Raw genomic sequence first — 19953 nt, 5'->3', positions numbered from 1 at the left:
CCAACATGCTCAGTGTCTCCCAGTACCAGTCTTAAGTGCTTCTGCAGCTGCTATCAGGTACATGTTGACTCCCATAAAATTAGGTGGATTTTTCACTCTAATCCTGTTCRTCTTTGAAGGATAAAGTTTTATTATCCATTCTATTTATTTTTCTTGTGTATGCTTTAGCTGTTGCTATAGCCCATTCAGTACAGACAAAAGTTGGGAATGGTGTCTGGGATAAAAACCTAGAAGTTCAAAATCCCTAATAAATAATTCAGAAACAGATTCCTTTATCCCTTAGTTAATATTGAAAATCTGCTTTTCATATAACAAATCTTGATATCCATGTCTTCCCACTGGACTGCCACCACAGGCTTGCTGTTAGCTGTTATGGCCTGACATCTGGGCCTTGCTCTGAAATGATCAGGAAAGGTTTCTCTGCTGAGTACTGTTTTTTTGTGTGCGTGTGTAAGGCACAACAGTTTAGCATAGTGACTAATGTCTAATTTGCACTATCAGAGTTCTACTGGCATTTTCATTACAATTGCCACATCCCTATGTGCATCCACACTAATCTGGGGTCTGCCAATCAAATTCTGCATGCATGCTAATAAAGTTAAACCATGTCTCCAGATGATGCAAATCCTGTAATGGCATCTGGCTGTGTTTTGGCCACTTAATAGAGACACTATGACTACTCTTTAACTAAGAGAGCAGTGTGTAATACAGACTGCCACAGGCTGCCAAAACTGTCAACAAAATGACATTATCATAAAGTCTACATATGATACATACAGAAAACCTACATGATCTCCTAACCCCTGCTGCTACTATTCAGACTGGAGTTCATACTGTGTAGAAGCCCTAGACATCTGCTCCTGACTGTGGTGACCTTGTTTCTTTAGAAAACAGTGTGGGAAGCTATAATGGGGTGAACAAAAGCTTTGGGAACTTGGCTATGAGGTATTCCGGAGAGAAGAAGTGGCATCCCACCATGCACCTTAAAATCATGCCAGAGGTGGATTACAGAGGAAAGGGGGTGGCTATATCACACACCGGTACATACTGCTTTCCAGTGCTGCCATGCTGTGGTCCAGAGGCAGCCAAGCATGGTGTACCCCCTGCACTGTCAGCAGCTGAATGCTGACAGAAGTATTACAGGTACAGACTGTAGTAACGGTAAGACCTAAAATTAACACTGAGCTGACTAAAATTTCATGGAACTGCAGTGTCTTGTGTTGTTACAGTTTAGGCCGCTCACACCACTCCATAAAGAGTGTCAAAGGGGTTCACTGAGTCATTTAATGTTACACTCTTTGGCTCACCTCAGACATACTTTCTCTACTCTTGGAGTGGTTTGGGCCCATTGGTTCATGGTACGTCAAGTCTTCTGTCTGCTGAGGTGACTGATCTGACTGGAACGACTGATCTGACTGGATCCCACCTGATTATCCCAGTCATATCTAGTCCTGCCATCTTACGATTAGTGTAAGCTAGTCAAGGAATACATTACGAGTTGAAGAGAACTGCATGGATTTTACTTTAGAAATAGCACCACTAATTTATGAAGGGGAAAACAATAGTGTAGACCTGGTGCATTGACATGTAGCAACCTTTACCAGAATGTGGCCTGGTGCTTCCAAGATTTGCTGTGAAGAGTTTGAAAAAAGGAAACAAAGATGTTGTAATTTCTCAGATTGCATTGCAGTTGTCACTGGTTTTGCAAGTAAGTAAATAAGAGAACTGTCAAAGACTTGAAATTTCCAGAGTCACATGTTCTATGATGCAATCATTGCTTTTCTTGATATCTGTTGCTGACAGACAGGCTAGCTCAGTAACTGTTGCTGTAGTGAATACAGGAAGATAGGGCACAGCAGAGTGTAATGATTGTGGTACAGGATCCCAAGATTTACAGTTGTCTGGCTGATAAGAAGATTTACATCAAGCCACCAGACAATTCATTAAGATTCTGTCCCTAGCAGAATTCTCACCTCTTTATTATACTTCAAAAATCTTGTAGAGTAAAAAGGAGCAGGTCCTACATTTGTAAGTTGCTTTCAGATCTTTTACAATAACGGATGTTCTGTAAACAAAACACGTTGGCACCTGACTCCCTTTTTCTCATGTTAACACAGACCATGGACAAAATTATATCTTAAAAGCTGGCTTAGAGCAAAGTAAGCCTGACCTGTGTATTTTGTCATAATTTTTTATGACAAAAAGAACATAAGACTGAGGCCAGAAACTGCTTTCAGTTGCAAACAAACATCTTGCAGGTGTGGGCAGAGTTTATACTAAAATAGCTGTAGGCAAAATAAGACATAACAGCTTAAAAATATGATGTCAGCAGGAGAAAATATCTCTATGGGGCGCTGGTTGTCTAAAGCCTTGTTCTGTAATCAACGCAATTCTATACTGTAGCTACACACGCTGTTACAAATGGCATTTTGATGAACGTATTTTGTCTTTCCATCACGTTTGCTAGTTAACAAATTTTCTGCCCAAAATGCTGAGCCATGGGTGTATTATGTCAAAGGAGAGGAAAGCAGCAGATTTCCTTTGTCAGAGAGGAAAGCCTGTGCCAAACTCTCARTCAGTGGTTTTCAGTCTTCTTTTATTTAGACCCCTACAAATTTTCCTGTGGAGGTACAGAATTTTGTATAGAAGGCTTTTCCTCCTGCAATGATAATCATCTTGCTCTCCTTTCCCTCCTAGTCTACATTGTACCCCTGCCTCTGAGGTCTGCAGACCACATTTTGAAAATTAGTCTCCAAAGTAATTTAATTTTGTATATTTACAGTTTCCTTTCATTTTYAAAAAGTTACTTTCTCATAATATCTCAGTTCAGTCCTTAGTACTGAAGTTATTATTACAATGTATTGGACAATCCATACTGCAATCAAGGTTACGGAAGGAAGTGACAGTATATCTGAGATCAGCTAGGAGCATGTGACAGCAGTTTACATTCAAAGCACATCACAAGTTCTGGATGATATTTTAATTCACTTTTGAGTCTTGACATGGGATTAAATGCAGCTGCTGGTCTTCCTGGACCTTTGCACTTGATTCTTACAACAGGTGTCTCAAAGTGTTAGGCAATGTTAGGCAATATAACATTGTAAGCTGTAAGGCTGTAAAGGCCTTGTTTTGAGGGATGATACAGTTACCGATTGTGAGGATGCAGAYCTACAGGCTGACACTACGTTATGCCTTCTAGAGATGAAGAGGGTTACGAGCCGTTTTACCCCATTCTGACTGTGGACTTTCCAGTATAATGCCACCTGTATTAGAGCAATCATTAGAGCAATATATTGAAGCAATGTTACATTACTTCATAGTTTTCTCATATCTTTGAGCTGTTCAGCTGTATTCACTGTTCTTTCTGTTGGAGTCATAAAGGGAAATACAAAGGGTCCCATGTGATTCTTGTGTTAGGAAAATTCTCCTTAACTGGCTCTGTGGCTGTTGTGTCTCCTTTGTGCTATCCAGTGGCACAGAGGGTCCAAGGAGACGTTCAAATTTCACTTCAGTCTGACTCTGTCCCAAAGGAGAAGGAGGAAAATGAGAGACAGAAGTAGGAGAAACTAGATTACAAATGGTATCCAAAAGATAATGGAAAAAGAGGACTGAAAGAGAACTGACTGTAGGGTTTGAATATTTTTTATTTAATGTATATATTGTCTTCTAATTTTCTGGAGGAAGGGTGATCTGAAAGAACAGAAGGTTAACAAAATTTTTCCCTTTTTTAATCTCATACCAATTACTTTTTATTACTAACCATTCTAACCGTTGCCAGCCTTGCCAATGTGACCAGTCCCATTACCTGGCCTATAATGACTAGATTTGTAAACTCCAGTATCTGGGTCAGCAATAATTCCCAGCACATCCAGGCTACCTCTGAGGTTTTCCTTAGTGTGGAAATGGGGGGGGGAGGGGGAAGGAGGGAGCACTGATGCACATTCAGGCTTTGTCTCCCCATGGGGTCAGGATTTGGCCAAAATGCACATTTGACAGGAACTAGGAAATGCTGCTGGGTTCTTTTATGTAGATGTAGGTTATGTATGTATAAGCAAGGGAAAATTGCAGAATATGTGGTATACTCATAGAGAAGTGTGTGTGAGAACTGAGAAGAGGATTAGTAGCCATGCTGAATAGCTGCTCATATTTAGAAGAAAGACAGGTCCATGGTTTTAAATTGAGGCTCCACACAATGCACATTAGCCAGTACAAAAGTATATATGTGCTTGTAGGGCTGGGTTTTAGGAATCTTGGGCCCTGGGCAATTTGGCTACATCCATGGACAGGCACACTGCAGCTTTTGTCATTTTAGCTACTCTTACCCAGTGCAATTTTCAGCCTCAGCTTAGGCACCTGAAGATGAGATGCATAAGCAGAGCTGGCTTGAGGTACAAGCAGAGTAGGGTTATATCTGGGTTAGAGCTTGCTGGGGGACAACTGACTCCCATCTCTTTCCACATACGTGTCCCCTCTCAGATTTTCACAGAATACTGCTAGCCCTCCATCTCCCTCTTTCTGCTCCCACAGCTAGATTTAATTTTGCATTTCTGGGGCAATGAAACTCAGTTTTGTCTGACAGCTGACAATCTCTGAGCTGGAGAGAGGCTGAATCAGCTCAGAAAGGGGTCTGCWGAGCATCAAAGCTGGTGGAAGGAGAAGGACAACCTGCTATGTGGCCAGGGAGTGGGGAGAGAATGGAGCATGGAACAGGACTGTCCCTTTCAGTGGTAGTTAGATCCACTCAAATTAATGTTAAATTGCACCCATAGACCCCTATAGCTCCTTATCTGGAAGAACTCAGGAGTTAGAGAAGGCTTTACCAAATGACTTGAGTAAAGGGCTGGGGGTCCTAAAGTATGTGAGGTAGCACTCAAGCATGTAGGTGAAAGACTGTAAATTTGAAAGATTATACACTTTGATTCCTAATCCAGGAGGTACCGGAACTTCAGACATACATTATGTTTTCACTTCAGAATTACTGAGCGGCATCTATTCATGCACCTCTGAGGTCTGCTCCATTCTTAATGGGCTGAGGATGGATTTCTCACTCAGTACCAACCAAGGTCCAGTGTCTCACAGGTTTAGTTTAACTTGCAGTCTTGGGTTCCYACAGAAGTGAAACCCCTAAGCTGGTGATGGGAGAAGTGCCTCCTTCCTCAGAGAAGCTATCCTTGCCTGAGATGCAGAAAATCTGATAGTAGAAAGCAATCTAACTTATCTGGTCTCTTATAGTGATTCATGCTGTTAAAACACCATTAAATGCCAACAGCTGCTTTAAACCAACAYACAGTCTGAAATTCCAATGCCACACAGCTTTCATGTCTGACCTGCACGTATTATGGAGGAGACAGATATAGTGAGAGAAAAAAATGATAACAGGATATTTAAGTTAAAACAGCCTTTGTCATACTGTAGTCTGATAATGGGCTAACTGCTCTCCCCATGGTAGAATTGTTCATGGTGTACTGAAGTTCCCCCAGGTCAGGCTGACACACCTGATGACCTCTTCTCTCCATGTCCATAAGACACTCAGATTAATATTCTGGTTTCTGTCTGCTAATAAACACATTTATCAGCTTACGCATAACACATGAACTTGACTTGCAAAGTCCTGTCACACATGTCTCAGCAGTTTATAGTGCAGTTAGTCAGAGGAAAGTTGAAAATGTTGAAAAAGGAACACTTCCAGGCAGAGGAGGAAATGGGCAGGACAAGATGAGATCAGTCCTAATATGCCCCTGCCCCACACGAACACGTATAAAAATAGTGAAAGACTGATGTTCACTGTTTCCTGGTTGCCAGTCATTCGTTGCTACTCTCTGGGACCACTCACCATCCATCCAAGATGTGGGCAAAGGTACCGTCTTGTTTCTTTGCACTTTAAGATGTACTTACAGTATAAGCTTTTGTATCTTCACTGTGCATGTTTCTGTAGGTGTGCATCACACTATGGGATATGTAGTTCACCTGCTTTAAATGCCTTGTGTTCCTCAAAACTGTCTTGATGCTTGGCTACAAAGCTCAGTGAGAACTTATCTGAAATAATGGGTACAGTTCGGTCACCATTGCCAGAAAAAATAAATCCAATTGAAACAATGCAATGAAGAGATACTGGCATAGTCAGGGGGGATGAAGAACCTATATTCTAAAGAGAGAGTGGCACAGTTTGGCTTACTTAACCTAGCAAAATAAAGGAAATACTATCACTCTGTGGATATGTACAAGGGAGTAATGGAAGGGGAAAGAAGAGGAGAAATGGAAGAGACAGCTTCCAAAGAGAGGGAAAAGCTATTACAGCAATGCCAGCACAGAAAAGCAAGTGTATGTACAGACTTGTAAATAATGTATGCCTCTCTACAGGAGAAAGTTTATAACTATCAGAGGAGGGAAGTTCTAAAATAGTTTCTAATAGGAGTATTAATAGCAGCTAACAGCTCCAGTCAAGGTGAAGTGTGCTGAGTTTGCATAATGGCTCAATGCTCAATGGGAAAGCAAAAAATGAGAAATATAATTCCCAGATCAGCAGGAGCCAGGAACAAGGAGCCACTGCTTTTCAGAGAGGTGAGATCTTGTCTTGGAGAAAAGCTAGAACTCCAACTGAGTGTGAATTCAGTGGGAGCTGCAAGCCAGGAGCTGCTGGTAAGAGGTAGAGCTGCCAAGTACCATCTCCCACTGAGGTCCAAGCTCAATGAGACTTGGGATAATTATTCTGCTACTCATAGAGATTAAATCTTGCCTCCCCGAGTGACAGTGGCTGCATTGGCCTGAAGTGCCAAATTTCCACTGATTTCAATAGCAATAAAAAGGTGCTATTGAAAGCCAGGTGCTTTTTGCTCCTATTCTTTTATATAACTTGCCAAGTTACATCATCTGCATCTTAAGGACTCAAGTCAGGGAGGAAGCAGCAGAAATAGAGAACAGATAAGAAGGAGACAGGTGAAAGGAAAAAAATACATAAGTTACACTGTGCCATTTCTGGGAATAAGAAGGRGAACAATTCAAACGTCAGTTTTGTTGATGCAATTCATTTGTTGATGCAATTCATATAAGCAAGGACAAGACAACAGAAATGGCCAGCATGCTAAGCAATAATCCAAGCCTAAAAACAAAAAAAGGGAAAAAAATAGACTATTTTTTTTAATATTTTCTTTAAAGGAAGAGAAGGCTAAATATCTTTTTTTTTTTTCTCTCTCATAGACAGTTACGGGAAATTTTGCCAATGTGATTCATGGTTTGAATGCAAACCATTTGACAGACCAAGTCATTCAGAGAAGCAAGCGAATGATTCTGGATACTCTTGGAGTTGGACTTCTGGGTACCAGCACTGAGATCTGCCACAAAGTGATACAGTACAGCAAAGTAAGATGTTTGGTATTCATAGCATACCTTCAGGTTTAGCTMTAAAAAAAACAACAAAAAAATTGTGATACTAGGGGGAACTTTTTCATGGTGAGATTCTTTTGAGGATGGAGGAGGAAGAGAGAGAGAGTGCTCTACCCATTGGAAAGAGGGGAACATCATTGCTTGAGTTACTTAAGCTCTGGATGGGTAAAAGTCTAGGCAACAAACAGTATGCTAAGACTCTCCACTGAAAGCAGAACACAGTTAACTAAGAATCCCTTTCTTTCTTTCACATACAAGATTTTATGAAAACAACAGCAAAGCAGACATTACTTAACACTAGACTTTCCAAAATAAGGGACTGTTAAATACATGGAAAGTTAATACTGGGTTATTTCCAGTCCATAAACATAATTATTGTCCAAGGTACTGGTCATGTTTCTCCTCCAGTCTCATTCTACTTAAACAAGAGGAATACTTGACCCTGAGTAGAAGCCTTCCCAACTTAAGAGCGCATCAGTGCAAAGGAGTTTAGCCCATTGTTTTATTTGTAATACCTGGCTAGTCGGACTCAGGCTCCAGAACTGTGTGCCAAGAAGTCTCTTCATACAGCAATCTGCCCCTTCCCAAACTGTGGTAGTTTATGCACTTGTATTGAATTTCATAAAGATCTCTTCATTGGCAAAGAGGCCTGCACAGCAAAAGGAAAGGAAAGGTGCCCTTTATAGTGTGGGGATGCCAGCATCAGGAGGCCGTATATCATTTACCCAGGGTCTACTAAAACTGAAAGAAACAGAACCTTTAACTGGAGACCCTCCCAAATAAGATGATGACAGTCCTGAGGGAATTGCTGATGAGCTTTTAGAGGGGACACCAATGGTCAGAGGTGTTGTGAAGGTACTGAATGGTCAGGCCCACGGTATGGTCTGCTCCCTGTGATCTGTTTGAACCCTTGACATAAGTCCTCAGGAAAAAGAGTTTCTTTTAATACTTTCTGATAGAATAATATATTGCCATTTTCATTTCCTATGAAAGGGAGCAGCTGAGTCCCAAAAGGGTATGGTCTGATCTCATTTACATCAGAGATACAGTATACATTTATTCTTCGGTTCAGGATTTTGAATTAATTGATGTCAATTTGTTTCAGATCTACAGCTCAGATATATCCAGTACCACCTGGGGCCACTTGGATTTCCGACTTCCTCCTCTGTATGCAGCTTTTGTGAATGGAGTGGCTGTAAGGGACTCTCTTTAATTTGCTCTTAAATCACGCTAATTGATTCCATCTTCCTTACAGAAAGGACAGAATGCTCCTAAAATCTTAGTTTACTTTATTCTTTTACCTGAGGTCTACCACAAAATTTTCCTGGGCTGTTCTTCTAGTGTACTTCAGCCTTCTTCCAATGAGACCAAGCTCAAAGCATGAGATAATACATATCTGATCTAAGTCAACAGCATCCCTTACCATTCATTTGGGACTTGGGGCTGTTTTCAAGGTACAAGACTCTGCAGCTTGTTACAACCTTGTTACAGCTACACAACAATGAGATAATCTAGCTCTCACTGATTTCAGCAGGATCCAAATTTCATCCCAACTGACCAAGTATAGTTACTGAAAAACACAAATACAGACATATGCGCATATACATATACATAGTACTATCACAAATATATCACAAAACTATTTAATTTTCAGTCATGCAGTTTGCAAAAGCCAATTATACATTTTGGACACATACTTTATCAGTAAAGCAATAACTGACTCCTCAGAATTTTGCCTAAATTCAGATCTAGGCTGAAATCAATGAATACGCCAGAAGTGGCATAGACAAATTTGGTAATTATGCAAAACTAGGGAAGGCAACCATCCAAGGAAATGATATATTAAGCCTGTCTAAATTGGTGTGACAACAAGATCAGAGGTCAAATTTGAGACCTCATTTTCAATGTAGAAAAAATTATTTTGGAAATGAGATACAGTACCTTTCAGCTCCTAGCAATCAGTGTGATATTCAAATCTGGCTGCTAACATATATATGATAATTTCAGTTTACATCTTGGTCATAGGTCAATTCTAAGCACTTATTGAAGACTCAAGGAACACAGCTTACTGGGTATTAGACACAACTTTCTATATCCCACGCTGTAGGGTATCTTCACAGCTAGCATCAAATTCTTCAAGGTGGGCACTAGGTCTTCTTCTGTCTGTTCAGAACCAAACTCCTCAGCAGCTTGATCCTGAGGATGACAGAATTGTGTATTCCCAGAGTTACAGGGCAAGATCTGAGTGCTGGGGAGCATTACAACCTTCCTTGCTTGTAGATCTATGAAACAAGACACATGTGAATAGGCATGAAAGTCAGTTCTGGTTTTGAGGCATTATGGTTTTGTTAAAAATGCTGTTCCTGATACTTGCAATTACTTAGGACATTTGGGGTTTTCTGGCAGACTCCGAACAATAACAATACTTTTCYACACTGCTGGGAACAGTTGGCTGTCAAAACAGCAGCAATATGCCATGCTGGGAACACCTGAAAACTTCCAGAACAGCTGGACTCTGGGTGTGGGGAAGAGGGATCCCTCCAGATGCTCTTAAGGGCTAAGCRGCTCATCTCAGTTTTAAGACTGTAGACTCCTGCTCCCAGCCACCCCAGTGAATCTGGTTGCTCAAGTGACAGGTCAGTTCTGCAGTGTGGAAAATTCAGGCTAAAGCCTGATGAACATTTGCAGGCTTGTGCCTGTTGTCATACTGCTGGTCTGCACCAGAAGAGTTATTCCGATACAACTTTCAGTTAGAAATACAGACTTTTATTACCATAATTTTACTGGTATGAGCCTTAATGTCAGCATTAGTTGCATCACAGGGGAAGTAACTTCATTATACTTAGATATTGCTTTCAGGAAGTGAAAATAGATATATCTACATTCACATGCTGGGTCTAGAATTGCTGCTTTAATTATACCATCTAATTACAGCAACAAAAATCTGTTGTAGGAAAGATATCAGTGTCATACTGATTTTAGACTAGTGCAACTAGGATCAGAATTATGCCTTTTTGATGTAAATTTTATATTGCATTTCTACTTCTCACCAAGCCCTGTTGGGAGTAAAGTACTTAAAAGAAAGACTTTTTTTTTTTTTAAAGTTTTGCTTTCTAAGGAAAATGAAGTCCTTCAATATTTTTAAACCAGTTACAGAATTTTCATTTGATTGATCTGATCTTGCCAAGGCAAATAGATGATTTCTGATGACAAATCAAAGTTTCTCTTTACATTAGGTGCACTCAATGGATTTTGATGACACATGGCACCCGGCTACACACCCGTCTGGGGCTGTGCTTCCTGCTGTGATTGCACTCACAGAGGCCTTTTCTCAGAAGAAAAAAATCTCTGGCCTCGATCTGCTCTTAGCTTTCAACGTGGGAATTGAAGTGCAAGGCAGGTTGCTACACTTTTCCAGCGAAGCCAGGAACATTCCAAAAAGGTACACAAAATACTTCAAATAGTAAGCCGAGTGCAAGTTTTTTCAGGGTTAATATACTTAATTAAATGCCGGTAAAAATACAAATGGCACAGTTGATCTTATTTTCTATGTTGTTTGTCCAGAAATTTAGTAAAGGTTTAAGCAAATCTTAAACATGAATACACTTTCATGGCTATTTAATGCTTAGCTAATCAATTTTTTTGAGAGCATTGATCTGTCTACGAGAAGGCTTTGATGATCATTAAAGAAAAATAGTAGCAAAGGTGACAAGTTTTAACAACACAGGTCTCAGACTCTCATGAGTACATCTGATCCGTCTTATTTGCAAGCAGCTGCTGGCTCACAGCAGTATGGATTCACCTGAGCTGGTCTCAAAGCAGAGCCCAATAAGACAGGGTGTGCTCAGAAGAAAAGACCTGAAGTGCAGCATGGACTCAGTCTTGCTGTTTTCTGTGTTTTTCTTGTACCACTTTTGCAAAACTGGTTCAGAATAAAAGAACTTGCATTGTGCAGTATGTATACTTTATAGAGGACCAGGACTCTTTTGCCATTACTCTGCTCAGTATGCCTTAACTATGAGCAGTTCTACTTCTCAATTGTTTTCTGGGAAGGACCTATTCTAAGTGATGCTACTTCAGTTTAACCTGTTCTTAGGGAAAAGGGGCAACTTTTTCCACTAGGATGGCCCTTAGTGCTAGCCCTTGGATTTTTTCATTTGTGGTCCAACTCAACTTCCACTGTAGCGAAAGGAAATTGGAGCTTGTGTATACCGTGAATTCATGTGACTTTATGAAATACAGTAATGAAAGAGATTTTGTTTTCTCAGGTTTCACCCACCAACTGTGGTTGGTACAATGGGGAGTGCAGCAGCCTGTGCTAAACTGCTAGCTCTTGACCAGCTGAAATGCAAAAACGCCTTGGCTATYGCTGCCTCATATGCAGGTGCCCCACTGGCTAACGCAGCAACCCAAACGAAGCCCCTCCACGTTGGCAATGCAGCGAAACATGGTCTGGAAGCAGCTTGCTTAGCATTATTGGGTGTTCAAGGAAATGGACAGATCTTGGACATGGAGTCAGGGATGGGTGCCTTTTATACAGATTACAACCCGCAGACCCTGCCAACCTTACAGTCATACCCCTGGCTGTTGGACCAACAAGACGTTGCCATCAAACGCTTTCCTGCTCACCTTGGAACACACTGGGTGGCTGATGCAGCGTCTTCTGTTAGGAGGAAGCTCATAGAGCACAACAACTTGTTCCCTCTTGACAAAATTGAGAAAGTCATTGTCAAAGTCCCAGAGGTCAGATACGTGAACAGACCTACCCCTAACTCAGAACACGAAGCTCGACACTCCTTCCAGTTTGTTGCATGCTCTGCTTTGCTGGATGGCAGCATGTCGGTTCAGTCCTTTGCCAGTGAGAACATTCATAGACCAGCCTTACGGGAGCTTCTCTGCAAAACACACCTACAGCATCCTCCTGATAACAAGCCCAGCTTTGAGAATCTCTATTGTGAAGTGAGTGTTACGCTTCAGGATGGCTACACATTCAGTGATCGCTGCGATACATTCTATGGGCACTGGAGGAAACCTCTGAGAAAAGAGGACTTGGAGAAAAAATTCCAATCCAATGCCTCCAGAGTCCTCTCTGCAGAAGCCACAGAAGGCATTCTAGAGACTGTGTATAATCTGGAAAAAGTAGAGGACTCTTCTGTATTAAGTACATTTTTATCAGGACAGTCAGCTACAGCACTTTCAGAGAAACTGCACTTACTTTTGAACAATATTCCATCACTTTAGAGCCCAACTTACAGCTAGATGCTATTCACAAAGCTTATAAAAATTTCAGGAAAATCTCTTATTTAGTGATTCAGGAACTTTTTAATTGGACTCTGTAACACAAGAGCCATGCTCAGTCCAATATTGTGTTTTTTGACTAAGTAAATAATTTAGAGATTATGTGCACAATTCAGTCAGAGAGGCTGAACAGAATATCCTCTGCTCGCACAGTCTACTTCAATTATCTTTCTACYTCTAAAGGCAGAGCACTGCTTGCATGCTACAAAAAATGCCCCTGCTCTTCTGCCAAAAAAGTCTACACATTCTGCTTCYGTTAAATAACTTTATAAGGGAGAAGCAAATTCTGGAGGAGTATGGAAATGTTGTCTCTGTGAGAAACATCACTGTGAGAAGGACAGAGAGAATAAAAAACTTCAAATACTTATTTCTGTATATTTAGCACAAGAGCCTCCTTGAAGAGGCAACCTACTACATCAAGCTTTGACGTTTGTGCTAAAATAAACACACAATACAGAGTAGTAGCATTTGATACTCTGCAACACCTCAAGCTTCACTATCAAGACTGGTCTTGCATTGATGAGGTAAATAATAGTGTCCTTCCTGATCACATCAGCTGCAGAACAAGAGGAAGAACTCTAGATCACTAGTCATAAAAGCATTATTTCCCTCATTTGGCTGCTCTATGGTACAGGTTTGTTCTCCACAATTTGTTTCCTGCTGTATTCGTATTTCAGTTATGAGGCACTGCCTCTACAAGACATTCAGCCCCACTTTCCCTAACAGTGTCCACAAAGCTGACCAGTAACTGTAAGGAATGTGCACTTAGGCTGCTGTTCCAGGTTATTTATTCCTAGTAGGTAAGACCTATTTTAAGGCGAGGCAGGTTATGCTAGTGCTGTATTTTCTGGATGTGTAGATGCTAGTGTAGTCCTGTTAAAAGATATACTCTGCTCTCGTAAACAGCTACAAGTTTTAATAAAAACTGCTTCTGTTACAAGTTTACGCTCAAGCTGTTTTTTTACAACAGATACTGGCTGTCTCTCTACTTTCATATTCATCCAGTACTGATTAGTGATGACATGTTTTGGCTATTAATTCACAGAATCACAGAATGGTTGAGGTCGGAAGGCCCCTCTGGAGATCATTTAGTCCAACCTCCTTGCTCAAGCAGGGTCACCTAGAGCATGCTGCCCAGGAACCTGTCCAGATGGCTTTTGAGTAACTCCAAGGATGGAGACTCCACAACCTCTCTGGGCAACCTTCAGGCATTCAGGCACTGAAAAGCATGTGCTACAGTACATTTCTTATGACAGGGACCTGTAAGTATTAGAAGACTTCTTATACACTTCTGAAACAATTAAGTTTGAGTACAATTAAGTACTATCAGCTCACCTTGATAAATGAATTCCTGTAATCTTTAGTTCCCTCAAGTCCCATTGCATTTAGGTGGAATACAGGGCACTCCATTCCTTGAGAGACTGTGCTTGTAAGAGAGGGTAACTTTTGCCCACATATGTAAGATYGAAGCATGTGTTCTAGAATATATAAAATGTACCTAACTTTGGAGCACTAAAATATGTATGCAAAAGTTCACAAAATAGAGCTAATTTGTTTTACTAACCAGACCCCAAATTACTTCATTTACTAGAGCAAAAGTAGTGTATTTTCCACACAAAGAGTGTGTGTACTTAAGTCTCTGACTCTTGATTTATAAAGCTGGTTTATCTAGGAAGTTCTGAAGAAAAATTTCAGAAGCCTATCAGTTACACTCGCTTAAAGACTCACAAGGAAAAAAAATTTTTTTTTCCTTTTTTCCCTTCTGATTATTCTGATAGAATTGAATTGAATTACTCATCTATACTGAAWGTATACAGATTCATTTACAGCCATCTCACCTGTAATTATATGTGGGTAACATCAACTGTCAATTGCTGATAAACATTAGTGATGTGCTGAAACCCCATTAGGCAAGGAGGATTCCTACTTTGTCTTACCAAGACTGAATACATTCAAGATTTARAGGGAAAAAAACACCTTCAACAGACGTTTCCTAATTTAAAGGAAAAAAAAAATAGGATCAAGTTGCAATAACTATTTGATTTACAGATTAAAAAAAAAGAACTGTGAAGTTTAATAGTTGCATTATTTTATTAATACAATCAAAGGAAGCTAAATGTTTATGTTTAGCTAAATAGATTTCCTTGCAGACATTTGTACATTTCCAGTCAGGCAAGTTTCAGGACTTCTTCTATCATTGTTCCAATTCCATCAAAAATTTCATGCAAAGGAGCCTTGCACATGAAAGCACAGGTAGTAACTATCTTATTGGCTTTATCCACATGGGATTCACTTACATCTTTGCAAACGTGCTTACATCCAAGCTCTGCTATAGCAGATGCTGTTTCAGCATCGGGAAATCTGTAAATAAAAAGATCTTAATTAACATAAAAAGAGATGCTATACCTATAACATTCTGACAACATAACTTGAATGAGAGAATAACAGCAATATTTAAGTGACCTTTTTAGCTCATGATGACAACAAAGTCAAACAGACTTCCACTGTCAGATTTTCCCCTATCCCCTATGCCCATAGCAACTGATCTAATAACTTTGAAAACAAGAGGTTTAACATCTAAAATGCACATTCACAGTATGTCTGAAGGCATAATTCTGTTTAACAATCTTTTAATAAGTTTACAAGGTGATACTAAGTGAAGCAGTAACTGATGCCCAAAAGTTTGAGAGATGCCAGCTACACTTGCAGAATGTTAGATCTTTTTCTGCGCCTCTGCATAAGGTCTTTCACTGGGATTCTGCAGAGGGTTTTTTGTTTTTCCTAAGGACAAGGCAGGAATAGGAGGACAGAGATAAACCCTCACTATGGTTCTGTAGCTGCTGATATGAAATTCCATTCAAAAATTTTATCAGGAGTTGACAGTCCTTGAAGCAGCAGTGACTGCCAGGTCGTGTTCTCAGCTACTTCCTCCATACTGGCCCCAAACCACTACCACCAGAAAAAATCATTAAAAATTCCTGAGCAAACAAAACCCCAAAGACATGATTTAAATGCCCACTCAAATGACCACTTTTGCAACATGAAACTTGGCCTTCAAAGCTATCAGGTAAGCAAATCCCATATCTCATTTAATACGAGCTAAAACTAGACACCCATGGCCACCTGCTTGTTTGTACAACTAGGATTCTATAAAAATTGCTGTGATCTGTCACTTTCAGGACTGATGGACACTCACTGGCACCCACATTGCAGAAGAAAGCCAGTCTGGGAACCTATGTTCCTTTCAGTGGCTCAGGGACAGATGTTTTGGGCAAGAGATGAGAGTACTTATCTTCTTTACATTTTTTTTAATTGTAATGTGCCTGTGGATGTTGATATCACAGAACATGTCACAGACCAATGTATTTCTGAATTCAGGGATAAATTGTTCCAACATCAAAGTGCATAACAAGTCACCTGACCTCACATATTCAGCTTCTCTGCCCTGATAGTTCTATGCCTACTATTATTAAGCAAGTGAAAAAGTTTAAAATGAGAAAAAAACATAACTAGTAAGTTACCCAAAGGTTACTGATACCAGAGACCTGAGATATTGCACAGAAGACCCGCTGTTTTCTAATCCTAATTTCCACATAAAGTATCTCCGTCCATCCCCCTTCTCACCTTCCATCAACATTTTTATCTTGGCCAACAGTGACCTCACAACCAGGAAAGACTTTAGCTGCCAAGACTGGAGATATACAGCACAAACCAATTGGCTTTTTAGCACTGTGGAAAGCTTGGAGAGTGGAATTCACATGCTCATTGATAGTACAGTTCTTGCCATCTAYTGCCCAGGAACACAGGTTCTTTGCTACACCAAATCCACCTTAAAAAAAAGGAGGGGGAGGCAAATGTAAGGCACTGCTAAAAGCCATTAAGTACCACACTAGAAAGAAGTTCTCTTTTTTTTCGTCTTTTCACAATGTAATCGTACTATCTGTAGGAATTTTAAGTTACTCTACTGAAAGCTTTCAGCAGATGAAACATGATGGGTTTATAATGTTAGAAATTTAACTGCAGATTTTTTATTACATGTATGTTACATAGGCCAGAAGGCTTAGTCTTGTTTCAGTGAGTAATAAATACAGAAATTGGAAACTTCATATTCATTCACTAGTCATTGGAAAAGCTGCACAATCTGATATGCACCCATCAGTAAGCAAGAGAGGAATTAAAAGAGCAATGATAATTAAAAGTAGGAGAGTGCAGTTCATGAGAATAATGCAGACAGTGGATTGACCCTCTAGAGTAATTTCACTGATGAGTTTTAGTTAATATTTAAACAGCAATATTTAAACAGAGTTTCTTCCCCCCTAGAATTCTTTACTGGACTTAAAAAATTAAAGCAAGGTTAACATAATAAAAACTGTACAGATACTACATAAAAAGGAATTGATAAAATGTGGTATTCTGAGACATACCTCTTGTAAATGATGAAATAATTTGCTGTTAAAAATAATGCTCGATTTGTCTTTCTAGGAATTAGTTATAAGAAGTAATCCTTTATCTGCATTCGATCCTCATTTAATTCTACAAACAGATTATATTTTATAGCACCATCATTTGCTGGATTTAGAACCATCTAAATTATTAAAGTTATTAGCAAGTGTAACCACCCATTGTATTTGATTTCTTATGGAATGCATACAACATCAACTTTTCTATAATAAATAATAATGATGCAACACAAATTTTCAGAAGTATTTCAAAGGACAACATCAAGAAGTTTTGCATTTGTAATGTTTTTGCTTTCATTACATCCCCTTTACTCACTTTTGACTGTTATCTGGAATCTCTGAGGTAAGATATTAATTTTCAAACTTAATAGGGTTTATTTCCCTCTAGAAGTTATTACTGCAACCCCCCTGAGTCTGGGTTATAATAGAGCATGAAATTAATGTGGAAAATATTTGCTAGCCTCTACTCCCAGATTAGCCCTGATGTCACTAACTCATTCTAGTTTTAGAGGTATATTTATCAGTGTTATACACATATGCCATCTGCTGGTCTTACAACAGAAGACAGTGCAACAATCTAAAAACTAACGCTTAGGCACAGTTGTGAAGGCAGCATTTAACAATATTATGAATATTCTGGAAAGTGATCTTGAGCATGTCATAATTTCCTCATAACACTTTAGTTTCTTCATTTCTAAAATCATTACAATTACATCCATCTAAAAAGCAATTTTTTGGGTGTATAAAAAAAAAATTCCATAAATGTGCTTAGTATAACTTGATCAGCAGCAGACCAAATACATAATTAAAACAAAACATGCTCCCATCTGACAGCGAATGTCATCTATCTGGCAACCTGCTATTCTGCCATCAATTTCAGATGCACTAAAATTAAGGCATGGCAATCTAATGGCAAGTTCTGGCCTTACTCTTCTACTCTGGTCAATGTTCTTGTCCACAAGCAGGTATGGAAGTCCTGACACTATCTAGAAAGAAGGAACAGTTTGATGTATAATCTAACACCAAAAGAACACTGTGGCATTTTAAACTAATAAACTTTAAATTAATAAATAAACTGAGATGACTTGTCAGCCTGCAAGAGCTAGCTAAAACATTTCCTTATCTTCAAAAGAAAACACATAAGTAAAAAAGAAAGATGCCTCTCAAATTCAAGAGTATAATTTATTATCTAAATGGATTTAAAAATAAAAAAGTACTGAGGGCAAAGCAGTTATTTGCAATTTAAAAAGTCTGAATGATTTTCTTTTAAAAGCACCTACCAGGAAAAATGACTGCATTGAATTCACTAACTTTCAGTTCAGCCAAATCCTGAATGTTGCCTCTTGCCAGTCTGGCACTTTCGACTAACACATTTCTCTTCTCTCCTGTTGGACTTCCTTTCAAGTGATCAACTACATCCCTTTGCTCAATATTGGGAGCAAATATCTTTACCTAGAACACAGAACGAAAGCAGTTTTGTRGAGGTAAACAGAACTCATACATACTGGTGATGATGAAGATGATTTAATCAAAACAATTTTTGTTCCTGAAGTCTCTTACCCAAGGAAAGTGGATTCCACAGGACAATCTATTGCAACAAAATAACTAAAGTGATAGATGATGTGATGTATTAGGATGGCTAAACCTAGCCCTTCTCCCCATCCTGTTCCTGCAATTGTCTGATGGGAGTGTGTTCTTATGCCAACGTTAAGCTTACTGATTTTGCCAGGGCCCACCTTCACTCTCAGGTGGATAATCCAAGGAACAAACGGTGCATTATATTGATATAATATATATAAAGTAGCATATATATATATGTATGGATGTATACACATGTTTATATTATATATGATATATATTTACATTATACATAAATTATATACATACCTATATATACACACATATATACATATATCTATATATAAAGAGCAGCAGCCTGATTACTGTAGAGTCAACAGAAAGACTGCTGTTGACCTTTATGGGTCACCTTTATGGGATCAAGGTGCTAGATGTATAAAAGAAGATAAAGAAATGCATGGGAAGTTTGAATCTAGTACAGACATTACAGTTGGATAATATTTATTCATTTTCCTGAAAGACTAGAAGCAGGAAGAAAAAAAGAAAACAAGAAAGAACTTATTTTGGTTATGCCTGAAAGGGAAAGATTGCATCAGAACTACAAAGCTCTGTGAAAAGTCTAACACAGAGGCTATTTTCACATCTCTGTTTTGATGCTTGCTTTGTTGACTTCTCCGAGTTCACTGATTTAGTCAATTTTAGCTAGCGTAGCTGTAGTAAATATGTGATTTTGTGTGATCCATTAAAATCTCAGTTCTGCACTGAGCTATCAGATGCTGGGCCCACGACGCCACATCCCGGCCCAAAGGCATGCGAGTTATGCAAAAAAAAAAAAAAAAAGAAAAAAGAAAGAAAAGCAGGAACAGCCAGCAGAAAACCTAAGAGAGGGCTGGGGCCGGACTCCTGCAAAAGCAGTTAGAAAGTAGGTAGGCAGGTTAGAAAGCGGAGGCACAGGGCGGGGAGCGCGCAGGCGAGGCCCGGCCGGCACCCGGCAGGGGGGCAACGGGGAAAGGACGCAGAGCCGGGCGGGGCCTCCTCGGCGGCAGCCCCGGCGCGGTTGTGGCGGTTGTGGCGGTTGCGGCGGCCGCCCCCTCCCCGCCGCGCTCCTACCTCGGCGCCGCCGCGGCTGAGGTGCACCAGCGCCGCCGAGGCCTCGTGAATCTCGCTGCCGTCGAAGACGCCGCAGCCGGCGAGGACCAGGGCCACCCGCTTGCCCATGGCGGCGGCGCAGCGC

At 39.9% G+C, this 19953-nt stretch overlaps 2 protein-coding genes across 2 annotated transcripts; one reads left to right on the top strand and one right to left on the bottom strand.

Annotated features, from left to right (window-relative positions):
* The first annotated feature begins 5780 nt into the window (after positions 1 to 5780).
* On the top strand, positions 5781 to 13626 carry ACOD1 (aconitate decarboxylase 1). Its single transcript, XM_026077474.1, has 5 exons — positions 5781 to 5857; positions 7198 to 7359; positions 8489 to 8578; positions 10620 to 10825; positions 11652 to 13626. Exons 1-5 carry the CDS (start codon positions 5846 to 5848, stop codon positions 12622 to 12624), a joined length of 1443 nt encoding a protein of 480 aa, XP_025933259.1. The 5' UTR covers positions 5781 to 5845; the 3' UTR covers positions 12625 to 13626.
* Positions 13627 to 14731: 1105 nt separating this feature from the next.
* LOC112971759 (glutamine amidotransferase-like class 1 domain-containing protein 3A, mitochondrial) lies at positions 14732 to 19947 on the bottom strand. Its single transcript, XM_026077475.1, has 4 exons — positions 19830 to 19947; positions 18422 to 18593; positions 16306 to 16510; positions 14732 to 15042 (listed from the first exon to the last, which is right to left on the bottom strand). The coding sequence occupies exons 1-4, from the start codon at positions 19935 to 19937 to the stop codon at positions 14850 to 14852; spliced, it is 678 nt and encodes a 225-aa protein (XP_025933260.1). The 5' UTR covers positions 19938 to 19947; the 3' UTR covers positions 14732 to 14849.
* Positions 19948 to 19953: the final 6 nt, after the last annotated feature.

This window comes from Apteryx rowi, unplaced genomic scaffold (genome assembly GCF_003343035.1).
Source record: "Apteryx rowi isolate R43461 unplaced genomic scaffold, aptRow1 scaffold_453, whole genome shotgun sequence".
In the NCBI taxonomy this organism is placed as follows: Eukaryota; Metazoa; Chordata; class Aves; order Apterygiformes; family Apterygidae; genus Apteryx; species Apteryx rowi.
Note: the sequence above shows the minus strand (reverse complement) of the source record. Positions and strands in the feature narration are given on the sequence as shown.